The 14,263-nt window shown below is 45.8% G+C and overlaps 1 protein-coding gene across 1 annotated transcript in view; it reads left to right on the top strand.

The window, feature by feature from the left end:
- LOC140427733 (single-minded homolog 2-like) overlaps positions 1–14,263 on the top strand; it is a 180,295-nt gene that overhangs the window by 160,672 nt on the left and 5,360 nt on the right. Inside the window, exon 10 of the mRNA XM_072513334.1 lies at positions 11,417–11,825. Within this exon, the coding sequence (XP_072369435.1) occupies positions 11,417–11,825 (409 nt within the window). The remainder of the gene's footprint in view (positions 1–11,416; positions 11,826–14,263) is intronic.

Raw genomic sequence — 14,263 nt, 5'->3', positions numbered from 1 at the left:
GATTTCGAAATATCCAATTCACCCAACAAGCACGACATTCGGGGCTTGTGGGAGGAAATCAGACACTCGGAGGAAACCTACGCATACACGGGGAGAACGTGCAGACTCCACACAGACAGCGACCCAAGCCGGGAATCAAACCCTGGTTCCTGGTGCTGTGAAGTAACAGTGCTAACCATTGTGCTACCGTGGTGGCCATCTGACCTGACCCGGGAGAAATTGAAAAATGGCGCAAATGGTAGAGCATGGGTTCAAAGGTTTTCGGGTATTTCCCTAGGAGATCTTGATGGAGGAAGGGGAAAGCTGGGAGGGCTTGTATCAAGAGGAGGCCAGATTCACTCTCAGAAGGCAGTAGGAACAGATAGATGTGGAGGTCAATGCTAGGAGTCAAGCCCAGAGGAGCTGGATGCAGTGACACAAGAGGTTCAATATCTCAAACGAGTGGTTAATGTCAGGGAATGCATCTTCAAATTACATATCCAACCAATTGCGCTACTAGCCTCAGCAACTGCTCAAATCATCACAGCCCCATCACTCACTTATCAACAATCTCGCCAATCAGGACTCGATCCTGGCATTCGTATGTTTCAATTCACCCTCACAGATGTGGCATTGTTACAAGCCTCACACCCATTTCTCACAGCTTACACTGTGAGTTATACAGCCATAACAATCACATCACATAAAAAGATTGCACCACACTCAATGACACCATTCCTTCTCCCTTGCAGTGCAAGGTGGCACCAAACCAGAGGTAACAGGAGGTTCAGGCATGTCTGCATCTCCTGACCACCTCCATGAAGGAGCCGGTGCCTGCCCTGGCTGAGGCCGTGACCTATGTGGAGCTGAAACCAATCAAAATTCTGGTACCCTCATATCTAACCCTCCAAGTTTATCCCACCTTCCCTCATTCCACACACTCTTCTGATTTACAAGTTATAGATCATGTAAGCATGGAGCCCTTTACCTCCCCTTCCCTCACCCACCCCACCCCACCCACCGCAACACAAACTTACTTTTGTCTGTTTCTCCTGTTAGATACTCTGTGAGTGTCACCTGGTCAGGCAACAGAGGAAGAACAAGAAGATATTAAAAGCGCCAATGTATTGACCTTGATTTCACACTCACAGGCCCCAGGTCCAATATAGGCATGGTGTGTAACTTGAAGAATAGCATGTAGACAGGAACTGCATGTGGTGAGACACCGCGTACAAGTGGCTGGCAACCAGGGTAGCTGGCAAGGATAGCGCAAGCTCTAGCTCGCCAGTGGACAACGCGCATACAGTTCCTGCTGCAGTTGGGGATAATTAGTTCCATGAGACAGCTTACAGAGGAACCTCGATGGGAATGCACAATGGAATGCTCAATGGCTAATGAGGCCTGCCAGAGAACCAGCACTCAATGTCAAGGAGCATGGAGATGTCTGGCACTAACTTGACGCCTGGCTTTACGCAGAGTTGGAGTCCATCCTTTCTCGTGTGGAAATAGTGGTCAACTGGGGAAGACAACATTTGTCCTCCCCACACACCGCTGCACAAATCTCCCTGCGCTGACTGTCTGCTAACGATACTGCCATACTGAACTGCCACCAGCAATGCAGGGGAGATTGTGGCATAGTTGTAATGTCACTGGAATCCAGGGGCCAAATATTCTGTGGACATGGGTTCAACTCATGACAGCTGGTGGAACTTAAATTCATAAAATCTGGAATTGAAAAAATGGTCTCCATAATGGTGACGGTGGAACTATCACTGATTGTCGTTAAAACCCAATTCGGTTCACTAATGCCTCTTGGGGAAGGAAATCTGCCATGCTTACCTGGTCCGGCCTCCACGTGACACCTGACTCTCAGCAATGTGGGTGATGCTTAATGGCCCATTAAATGGCTGATCAAACCATTTGGTTCAAGGGCAATTATGGCAACAAATGCTGGCCTTGCCAGTGGTGCCACCTCTCATGAAAGAACTTTGAAAAAATATCTAGGTTTAGTCCACTGCCAGGCCTTCTGAGCCCAGAACTGCTCGAGGACGACTTCTTGCTGGTTACCTCACTGGAAGTCAGCAACTTTCCATGCTGCAACGACACTCTGTAGAAGCACTAGGATAGGCAAAGACACAAAGAAGACAAGCAGTAAGGGTGATTAATTGCCTTTTGTATGCAATGTAAGTTGATTTCTTTCAGAAATTTGGTGTGCAATGTTTATTTAGGCATTCGTGACCCCTGCGGATGTTGTGATAGTCAGTGACAGAGGGAGAATGGAAGGTGTGGGACTGTTGGCGAAGGGAGAATTGGGGCTGCATTTGCTGGTCTTCCAGCGGATGAGATCTTCTTGAACAACCCAGACAGAAAGGAACTGTTACCTCCTCCCTTCCTCTTCCTCCTCCTCACGCTCCTCCTCCTGAGCTACTTCCAGCATGGCCGGTGATATGGACTGTCTGCTCGTGATAGGGCAGTACGGTAGCATTGTGGATAGCACAATTGCTTCACAGCTCCAGGGTCCCAGGTTCGATTCCCGGCTTGGGTCACTGTCTGTGCGGAGTCTGCACGTTCTCCCCGTGTGTGCGTGGGTTTCCTCCGGGTGCTCCGGTTTCCTCCCACAGTCCAAAGATGTGTGGGTCAGGTGGATTGGCCATGCTAAATTGCCCATAGTGTCCAAAATTGCACTTAGTGTTGGGTGGGGTTACTGGGTTATGGGGATAGGGTGGAGGTGTGGACCTTGGGTAGGGTGTTCTTTCCAAGAGCCGGTGCAGACTTGATGGGCCGAATGGCCTCCTTCTGCACTGTAAATTCTATGAAATCTATGATAACAAACACGTGGTACAAAGAGGAGGCCGACATGAATCGTGACACCGTCGCTGCTGAATACTGCGGGGCGCCTTCATGGCAGTCCAGGTTGTAGAAATGTTGCTTCAGCACTCCAATGGTCTGCTCTTTTACATTTTGTGTTGCAGTAATTTCTTTGCACATTTACTGCACTCAATCTTTGTTTGCGCAACAGAATCATGAGCCATGGGGTCAACGGATCGTCCTCGTCACCCAATAGCCACCCTTTGTTTTGCCAAGGTGGCTGGAATACAGCTGGCAAAGCAAGCTGCCACAGAATGAAGGCTTAATGACTGCTGCCAGGATGCCAGACATTGACTGACATGATATGTGACACATGGTCACACACCAGCTGGACAGGAAGAAATGCCTTTTGATTTCACTGTGGGGCAGAATTGACATGACACCTATAAAGTGATGTGTCCACAGTCAATATCAGCCTACAACATGGAGAAGCCTCAAATACTAGTCAAGCCAAGTGCTCATTTCTGCCTCCTTTCTGGCAAATAGAAATAAAATGTACATAGATACATAGAAGATAGGAGCAAGAAGAGGCCTTTTGGCCCTTCGAGCCTGATCCGCCATTCATCACGATCATGGCTGATCATCCAACTCAATAGCCTAATCCTGCTTTCTCCCCATAGCCTTTGATCCCATTCTCCCCAAGTGCTATATCAAGCCACCTCTTGAATATATTCAAAGTTTTGGCATCAACTACTTCCTGTGGTAATGAATTCCACAGGCTCACCACTCTTTGTGTGAAGAAATGTCTCCTTATATCTGTCCGAAATGGTTTACCCTGAATCCTCAGAATGTGACCCCTGGTTCTGGACACACCCATCATTGGTAACATCTTCCCTGCATCTACCCTGTCTAGTCAAGTTAAAATATTATAAGTCTCTATGAGATCCCCCCCTCATTCTTCTGAACTCCAGCAAGAACAATCCCAACCTTGTCAATCTCTCCTCATATGACAATCCCGCCGTCCCTGGAATCAGTCTGGTAAACCTTCTATGCACTCCCTCGAGAGCAAGAACATCCTTCCTCAGAGAAGGAGACCAAAACTGAACACAATACTCCAAGTGTGGCCTCGCCAAGGCCCTGTATAATTGCAGCATCACATCCCTGCTCCTGCATTCGAAACCTCTCACAATGAAAGCCAACATACCATTTGCCTTCTTTACCACCTGCTGCACCTGTGTGCTTACCTTCAGCAACTGGTGCACAAGGACACCCAGGTCCCACTGCACACTCCCCTCTCCCAATTTACAACCATTGAGGTAGTAATCTGCCTTCCTGTTTTTGCTTCCAAAGTGAACAACTTCACACTTATCCAAATTATACTGCATCTGCCATTAATTTGCCCACTCTCTCAACCTGTCCAGATCTGCCGTAGGATCCCTGCATCCTCATCACAATTGACCCTCACAACTAACTTGGTATCATCTGCAAACTATGGGATGTTACATTTTGTTCCCTCATCCAAATCATTAATGTACATTGTGAATAGCTGGGGTCCCAGCACCGATCCATGTGGCACCCCACTCGTTACTGCCTGCCTAAAAGTACCAACCTAAAAGTTGGTAGCTGTGTTCCAGTAATGAGCCTCAGTTACCTGCCTTACACAATGGTGGATAACAAACTGAGTCTGGAAGGAGCCAGATGCACAAATGTTCATCGCCATGATCAGCTTCACAGCCGCTGGCAATGCAGTCATTGCCCTGTTCAGGTGACAGATTTCCGTGAGGACCTTTTCACCAAAGCATGGTTGTCTCACCCACTGGCCCATATCTAGCAGCAACTGAACTTGGCACTAGCTTTGAAGGAAACTGCTTACAAAGATCTTGCAATCTTTATGGCTTGGATTTCCCATTTCCTGATGTTAGTTTGATGTTAACTCCAGGTTAAGGGGATCTCCAGGCATCTCGCAAGAACGATGTCATCATGCAGCGTAAGTAACAAATCAAATTAAGGAATTCTCAGAGACAACACACCAGGAAATAAAATGCACTGATTATCCTTCACCTTTTAATATCATTTCACAGAAAGTGAAATAATTGATTGAGACATACACATGGGATTAAGATAGAAACTGAAATATCAGTTCCTTAAATATAAAATTACTTGGTTCTTCAGTGGTAATTATGGATACTATTAATACCCCACTTAATCTCATTCAACAAGGTGCAATTTTTAAAGAGTTTTACAGAAAGACTAACAGAATGGAAGGAAAGTTTCTCATCAGTTCAGTGATTTCTAATTGACTGCAGTCTGAAGGGACTTCAAGAGTACACCCCATGGGGAATCATAGAATTATTGACAGCAACTTCCGGATTTCCACATTTAACTCCATATTGTGGGGAAGGTGTTTAGAGGAGTGATTGCTGATGTTTTCATTGCCATTGCTTTGGAAAGTTTGGGTCAATGTTTCTCACTGAATTTCAAGTCGAAAGCTCGATGCCCTCCTCTTCCAGCCCCACTCCCCCCCCCCTCCTCTCTCGCAGCAGCAACTTGTCCTCCTCTGCATGGCCACTATTCATTCTCTAAAAATCTGCAGGGAAGACACCCTCCTCAAAAAAACACCACTGGCTGACAACTAATGAATCACTCCCAGTGACACAGCCCTCAAATAAACCCCCCCCCCCCCATCTGAAATCCCAAAGCCCCATCTCTGGATGGCACACTTCATGGTTAACTGCAAACATCACCAACCACAATCTTTTTATTTTATTTAACGTTTATGTTAAGTCAATTGGGAACCAATTCTCATTTACAATAACGACCTTGCCAAGAGGTTAACGCTGTAGCATCTGATATTACACACCAATACAATTAATTTAAACACTAAACACGATAAAATACAAATCAACAGTGAAAGAGAATTGATGTTTAGCAAGTACAAGTAACACTGGTCAGTTTGATTTGTCTAAAGCCAGACAAATAACAAACTAATCATGACAGACACAACAAACAAACCAAAGCTGCTGTCGTTTGCCATCTTAGAACCAGGCAGTCGCATGAACCTGTGCAGTTCCCATCAACTCACCAGCATTGCTGCCATTTCTCTGAGCTGCTGCCGTTATCGGTTCCAGTCCCGCTCCCAATGTCAATCCTGCTCCCGGTGTCAGTTCTCCAGCCACTCTAGGTGCAGATCCTGCCCTTGATGTTGGCCCTGCTCCTTTGAACATAGAACATACAGTGCAGAAGGAGGCCATTCGCCCCATCGAGTCTGCACCGATCCACTTAAGCCCTCACGTCCACCCTATCCCCATAACCCAATAACGCCTCCTAACCTTTTTGTACACTAAGGGCAATTTAGCAATGCCAATCCACCTAACCTGCACATCTTTGGACTGTGGGAGGAAACCGGAGCACCCGGAGGAAACCCACGCACACACGGGAAGAACGTGCAGACTCCGCACAGACAGTGACCCAGCGGGGAATTGAACCTGGGAACCTGGTGCTGCAAAGCCACAGTGCTATCCACTTGTGCTACCGTGCTGCCCTGGTGTCAGTGTTCAAGCTGCTCCTTGTGTAAGTGTTCCAGTTGGTCCCGGTGCTGATCCTACTCCCAGTACTGGTATTCCGGCTGCTCCTGGTATCGGTGCTCCAGCCACTGGGGCTGCCGCAGGGCACGAACTCCGCTTCAGTACCACCACCATCTTCTCCCTTCCGCGTGGTCTCAAAGATCCCAGCACTCATTGTACTGACCCGAGTGGTGAAATCCCAGGTTCCAACCTTCCACGGAAATCTAGACAACCCTCAACTGCTTGAGGATGGGTCAGGAAATATGGGGCCATTTGGTCCACAAGTGAATCATTAGGAACAGCTCAAATTGTGACTGTGGCCATGCAAGTCAGACCCATCGCTCACACATTGAACTCTGACTCAAAGATCCATTCCAAGTGGTTTCACAACCATTCACTGCATCAACTGACACAGTTGGATGGATTGCTAACCTTGACATCGAACTAGAACTGCTTCCCCAGCCAGACAAAAAAATCCTCCAGATAATGTTTCATCCCAAGGAGCAAACCACGTTGGGGTGCAACTGATTTGTGTTAAAGCTTGAAAGTTTGCAAAAACCCATTCAACACCTACCACGCCACTACCTCTGTACTTCAGCAGCTTTAAACAACTATCAAAAGCACCAAACACTTTTAGAATAGTAGCAACAACCTGAAAAAATAAAGCAGCAATTAACATGTAAGTAGGTGATGATCGTTTTATATAGTGCTGGTGGAGCTGCTTCCTTCTGCAGAACCTATGATTAGCTGGGTGACATTAATGGAGATGTTTGTTTGAGTTTACGAGTTTAAAGTGGTATTACTGGTGTCAAATCAACATTGCATGCTGGTTGATGTTGTGATCTGCGTGCTCTGCATACTTCTAGCAGCCGTTCACTGAGCATGGGCTAAAACCTTGATCAATATGGTGTCTGATGCAATTCACCCCACAGGTCTGAATTCACCCCACACACTGTGGAAACCATTTTGTGACTTTCAGGACACCCTGAAAAAGTACACAAACAATCCCACATTCTCAGCCTGGGCTCCAAGAGTTAAATTATGACGAGCAATTAAACAAAGTAGGGCTTTTCCCCAGGAATTTAGAAGATTAAGGAGTGATTTAATCCAAATTTTCAAGGTAATAAGGGGACAGATATTTGTAGACACCATTTTGGATCTCACAGGACACTTTCAGCACCCAAATAGCCAGGTGCAAATTGCTGCATGCTCGACCCAATCATAGGACATCAAAAGGACATTTGGGACCTTGGAACAATGGGACAAATGTTAGTTAATTCAATTTAAGAATGTGGAGAACAAAAACAAGTAAACAATGGTGAAGGATATATGGGGAATTAATTAAAATCTGATACAGAAGGAGAAATAAAAGCAGAGGAAAATATTGGACTGTGAGAGAAAAAAGTGCGGCTAAAAGGAAAAGTTTTTAAAATACTGAAATTTTAGTCTTTGTAAAATTGTAAGAATATTTTACTACCTGTAGGAGTGAGACTCCACATTTTAAATGTTTCCAATGCTGGGCCTTCCAAGGTTGAGTGACATGTCAGGACCACAAATGTACCCCATTCTCATGATCTATGACCCATCAAATTGCCCACCTAACTTTCTGCAATGAGGTTAGTTCATGTTTATTGTGTAAATCCAATAGTTTCTTTGAAACCTGTAGGGAGGCTAGCAAGGAGTTGACTGTAACACCAGGCAGCATAAATCGTCCAATGCAAGGATGATTTATGCTGCCTGGTGATACAGCGAGCTCTAGGTGGCAAATTATTCCTACAATTTTACAAAGACTAAAATTTCAGCATTTTTAAAACTTTTCCTTTTATTAACTTATGGCATATCTCTTTGGAAAATGCAAACCCAATAAGCTTATAATCACTGACCATTAATGAAGCAATGTTCCACAGGCATCAACAGTTCATCAGTACCTCATACAAGTGTTCCCTCACCCTAGAGCCAGACATCTTAAGAACAATTCAATAAAGCCTCTCACTGGGAGCAGAAGCTAATGAAGGTATGCTGCCCTTACACTTGAAACATTTGCCATCCTAATTAGACACCACTGGACAGCAGCTGGAAACAGGATCCCTTTCGTCCCCTTATTAGTCAATAGAAATGAATAAAAAAAGAACAAACTTGCATTTATATTGGCTTTTCATACCCTCTGGACATCCCAAAGCACATCACAGCCAATTAAATACTTTCAAAATCGTCATCACTATAAGGTAAATAAACACATAATAATATAATAATAATCTTTATTGTCACAAGTAGGCTTACATTAGCACTTCAATGAAGTTACTGTGAAAAGCCCCTAGTCGCCACATTCCGGTGCCTGTTCGGGTACACAGAGGGAGAATTCAGAATATCCAAATTATCGAACAGCACGTCTTTCGGGACTCGTGGGAGGAAACCAGAGCACCTGGAGGAATCCCACGCAGACACGGGGACAATGTGCAGATTCTGCACAGACAGTGACCCAAGCCGGGAATCGAACCTGGGACCCTGGAGTTGTGAAGCAATAGTGCTAACCACTGTGCTACTGAGCTGCCCAATGAACAATTTGTGCCTCGTCAGGCTCCACAAACAGCAATGAGATGAACAACAAATTAACATATTTGACTGGTGTTGTCAGGACCCTGGCAGACGAGACCTCGATATAATGCCTCCTCCTTCACCAGTGAACCTATCCCTGTACCAAAAGTGTCAGCCTAGATTACCTACTCAAGGCTGTGAAATGCGACTTGAACCTTCTTACTCAGGCCAACATGACTGAACCGAAGCTGACATCAATTTAAACACACAAATTAAACAAACATTAGGAATTCTCTACAAGCACTTTGCATAAAGACACAAGCTAGCATTTCAACCGAGTACTGTTGAGATGTTCTGATGGTTGAACTGTCATAAATATTGTACATCCTTCAAATGGAATGTTGAAATATTCCGAGTGGCAACTTGTTTCGCATTAAATAAGATTACTGAGTACTTTTAATGTAATGAAGATCAGCTTAATTGATGCAATGAGAATTGATTCATTGACATTTTGCAGGTAGGGTAAGGAAATTTATTCAAAATTTATGGACTACATTTGAATAATTCAAAAATCTGTAAAAGAAATTAGAATTATTGATGTAGACTTACTTAGTTCCTTCGGCTCCATACAAGACTCCGCCACTGACACTGTTCCTTCACAATGTCTTGCTCTGGCCAGGGAGTTACCTGCTCTTGAAGATCCTCCTTAAGTATACATTGTCAGGTCTTCTTTGGCCAGCCCTATCTTCCTCTCTTATCTGGTGGTGTCCATTCGACTGGCACTCTGACAGGATGTACATCTGGAAGGCGGAATACGGGGCCCGCCAGCCTCTGACCAGTCCTCTGTAGTACTTCTTCACTGCATTGGTGATGCAGTCTCCTCATGCGATGTCCAACATCTTTCATAGGCAGCACTGGTGAAAGGCACCCAACTTAACGTCACTCCTTTATTGTTCTCTTCCATATCTCACTAGCATAGAAGCTGATTCTAAAGTTTTTCTAGGTTGAGTCTGCAGCTGATTTTTGTCAATGGTTTGTTAGATTCTTGTACAGACAAGGATAAAACCTCTTTCTGTTTGGTATTTGCTGCAAAGTTATAAATGTATTGGAACTCGAGTCTATGATTTCACCAAGTGAAAGAAAAATAAATCAATTTCTGTCGTTATTAGAAAACTCAAAAATTGATCAATGTCCTGAAAGTTATTTAAAAATAATCTTCAAACAATCGAGGCCTAGATTCCCCGTTCGGAAGCCAGCAGAGAATTGCGACAGGTCTCCTCTAATGCCAGGAGCGGCCCACCGTGCCACTCTATGGCACTTGGAAAACAGTTCTTTAACAATCCGGGATTCCGGTGGCATTTCATGGCACACCTGGATCCACGCTACAGCTGAGAGGGGTGGGGCCTAATCTCTTGGATACATCGCACACCTCTGAGATTGGTGCGCCCTTTAAAAGAGCGCTCTGATCTCCATTAGCTGCTGCTGCAACCTCCACCCCCCCCCCCCCCCCCACCCCCCACCCTATCACAGGCAGGGCACCACCTCACCCTAATCACTGGAAAAGCCCCTCTTCCTCCCACAAAACCCCCCCCCTCACCTCTCCGCAGAATCTCCCTTCAACTATTGAGAAAACTTTATTTCTTACACACTGATTTTCTGTTTAAAGGGTTTAGTGCCAATGGAACGTTTTCACTTTGTTATGGGAAAACTTTAACTTTTATGTACTGAGTGGCTATTTAATGGGTTTAAAGGCTGCAGATAGGGAGAGCAGCCAAAAGATCCACATCCCAGGGAAGACCCCCGACCTGAGCACCTCCAGGCCAGCACAAGCCGCCTTGACCCCCACCTCCCTTGAATGACCTCCCCTCCTCGGCAATGGTTGGGAGGGTGCTTATCACCTTGCCAGCCCTCAGAGTGCAAGCCGTCAGGTCCATGCTCCTCAATAGTTGCACCAATTCACGCTAGTGGGATTCTCGGCTGGGGAGGCCGGAGCATCCTATCTGGCTGGTGAATGGTGCACCCTGCCCACCAATGACATGCAAAATAGCTCCAATGAGCTATTTTCCTGGTACCACCGGAGTGGGGTGGGAAGCCTGGCTGGGCCGTCAGGAACCTGCCACGGCCGGTGATGGGCAGCGGAGCATTGCAACAGGTCTAGTGCCTGGCGCCGAACCCGTTGTTCAGGCGTCCCACCATTCTCCGCCGATTGGGAATCCCGATGCTGGTGCTGTGCAATGGAGAACCCATCCCCTAACCGAAGAGAAAATGCTGGAAAACCTCAGCAGGTCTGGCAGCATCTGTAGGGCGAGAAAAGAGCTAACGTTTCGAGTCCAGATGACCCTTTGTCAAAGTATCCCCTAATTTAATCAGATCAATTTCATACAAAATAGGCATGTGGATGAGATAAATATTTGCAAAAATGTAAACTTTTTTTAATATAGTTTGAGCTAAGATTGTACAATTAGACTACCTCGTTTGACATTTGTTTCCTTTTATAAGTGACTTTCCTTTCCTCTTGTCCTACTTTCCAGCAATATAATTCATTCCACACTGAGAAAGCAGATTGTGACCACACCAGTAACTGGGGAGGAAACCCCTTGCTGAATATCGTTTCACCCCAGGAAAGCACCTCTCACCCGGAGAACAATGAACTTCTTTATACCCCGTCACACGGGCAGCCTTTCACCTACACATATGGACACTTCCCATTGGAGGCCCAAGTGCTTCCCAGCAAAAAAAGGATGACAACTGCTCGGATAGCTCAGAGTCAAAGGTCAGCTTGTGAAAAAGCAAGGTTCTACGTGGGTGCATTTCAGGCAACCAGTGACAGTTGTTGGCATCTGACAAATTCATCATCAGCTCAAAGTCATTCTCCCTCGAAGAATCTGCAGGATCACCCCATCAGTGAACCCCAGTATTGCTCTGCACAGAATTATCAGTGTAAGTTCTGCTGTTGCTCTGAGAGCTTCTTAAAATTGTACATTTTAGGAAGGTTTTCTTTGAGTCTCAAAGTGTTTTACAGTCAATTAATTTGTTTAAGGTCCAGTCTCTGTTACATAGGCAAATGCCCCAGTAGTTTTATGCACAGCAAGATCCCATAACAGCAAATGAAGTACATGACCAGTTGATCCAATTTTGGTGGTGTTGGATATTGGCCAGGACATCAGAGAGAATTCCATGCTCTCTTTGAACTGTGCCAAGAGAGTATCCACAGGTGAACAAGGTCTCGATGTCTCATCTCACCAAATGACACCTGACCTACTCGCTATCAGTTATTTGCTTGCTTGAAATTATTTTGTGCAGTTTCTAAAAATTTGAATCGTACAGATTTAAAGTCAAATTGCACACTGTGACAGTAATCAGAATAGAATGTTGTAACGGAAATCATCAGGAAATAGCTTTTAGATAATGTAAACTTTTCTGATATTTTATTTCCGGATCCTAGTAGGCTAATGTTGAGCCAGGAACTCACTTTTCATTGATTTCATTACAGGCTTATATTGTAATAGAGGACCACATTCCAGCCCTCTAACTAGTGCGTATGTTTAACTGTCGGAGTTCTGGAATGGTTATATATCTGGGGTGAAGTGGCTGGACTGATGCTCTTTTGGCACTATGAATTCATGTCTCACTGGAACGGTGCCATGAAATAGATGAGTTAGATACTGCAAACAAAACCAATCATTTTCTACAGAGATGAAGAAATTTGAAAACAAGATAGTAAAGCTACACACACACACTCACACTCACAGACTCACACTAAACATTTAAAATGTTTAAAAATGAGTGTGACAATGAGAAAACTGCAGCAAACAATCATCAATTTCACTTCAGTCAACAGATTCACAGCCAAAATGTTCCTGTCAATTTATGACTGGCCTTATGTATAATTAAAACTCCAGTTGCTTATTAACATGCACAATTCCAAATATGTTATCATCAAAACAAGACTTTTTTAAAAGTTCATGCCTTGATTTGCAATTGATTTAACTGCCTGTTGATTAACCAAGTACATAACTGTACACAACTTCAAATTGTATCTACTGGGGTTACAAGACTATGAGCGGCTATTTGGGTCATTCTCATTCAAATGTGGAAGACAAGCTACAACAATTAACCTCTACATTTGACCTTGTTGAACATAGCCTGAATTATGCTATTAAATGGAGCATCTGAAACTCACTGATTTTACTGATGTAACCAAGGTAATAACTAGCTGACACCTTCTAGAAACAAACCATTTGCCCCTGTGGTATTATAGGTATTACGGTACCTGATAGGCTAAAGCACCATTGGTGGAAACTGTATGCTTTCTGTTGGTTAGAATGTATGATAGCTCCGCCCTGCTAGGCGGGGTATAAGAACCCGTGCCGCCCCAGCAGCCTTCATTCTGTACCTGAGCTGCTGGGGGAAACATCTAGCTTATTAAAGCCTTCAGTTGGACTACAACCTCGCTTTAGTGGTCATTGATCGTGCATCAATTTAATAAGCTAGATTTTTTAAGAAGAAAGGATGGAGCTCCGAATCAAGCCGGAGTGTCTGCAACTTAGCCCCCACGCGGCGAACTCAGCGGCAATCTTTAAGCACTGGCTGGCATGCTTTAAAGGGTATCTCGGGACGGCCGAAAACGCACCCACAGGAGAGCAGAAACTGCACGTCCTGCACTCAACGGTAGGCCCGGAGATTTACACCCTCATCGAGGAAGCGGAAGACTTCGATGCAGCAATTGAGCTGCTAAAAGGACACTATATCGCCCAGTAAACCAGGTCTACACCTGGCACCTGCTTGCAACAAGGCGACAAACCCCTGGAGAATCGCTGGAGGAATTCAACTGTGCACTCCTGGTGTTTGGAAGAAGCTGCAGGTTTCGGCGAGTGAACACACAGAACTCTTAGTCCAGGACGGTTTCGTGGCAGGTATGCTATCTTCACAAATCCACCAGCGTCTGTTAGAAAAGGACACCCTGGGTCTCAGGGAGGCACAGGCCCTTGCAGGCTCCCTGGACCTGGCCTCCAGAAATGCCCGCGCTTACGTTCCCGACCGCGCGGCAGCCCCCTGGGCAGCGTGGAACCCCTCCGCGGCCGACCCCGAGACTTCCCCCATTCCCCCACAGGCCTGCGCTGCAAGGCGGCCTGGCAACCCCGAGGGGCCCCTCTGCTACTTTTGCGGGCAGGCTAAGCACCCCCGCCAGTGCTGCCCGGCCCGCGCATCCACCTGCTAGGGATGCGGCAAAAAAGGCCATTTCGTAGTGGTATGCCAGGCCCGTGCGGTTGCCACGCTCTCCGTCGGCGAATGCGGACCGCAACCACAAACTTCTCCATGGGCCCCGTGCGGCCAGCGGTCGCCACCATCTTCATATTCCAGGGCCATGTGCGGAC

This window comes from Scyliorhinus torazame, chromosome 8 (genome assembly GCF_047496885.1).
Source record: "Scyliorhinus torazame isolate Kashiwa2021f chromosome 8, sScyTor2.1, whole genome shotgun sequence".
NCBI classification, from domain to species: domain Eukaryota; kingdom Metazoa; phylum Chordata; class Chondrichthyes; order Carcharhiniformes; family Scyliorhinidae; genus Scyliorhinus; species Scyliorhinus torazame.
This window is presented reverse-complemented; position numbering and strand designations above follow the sequence as displayed.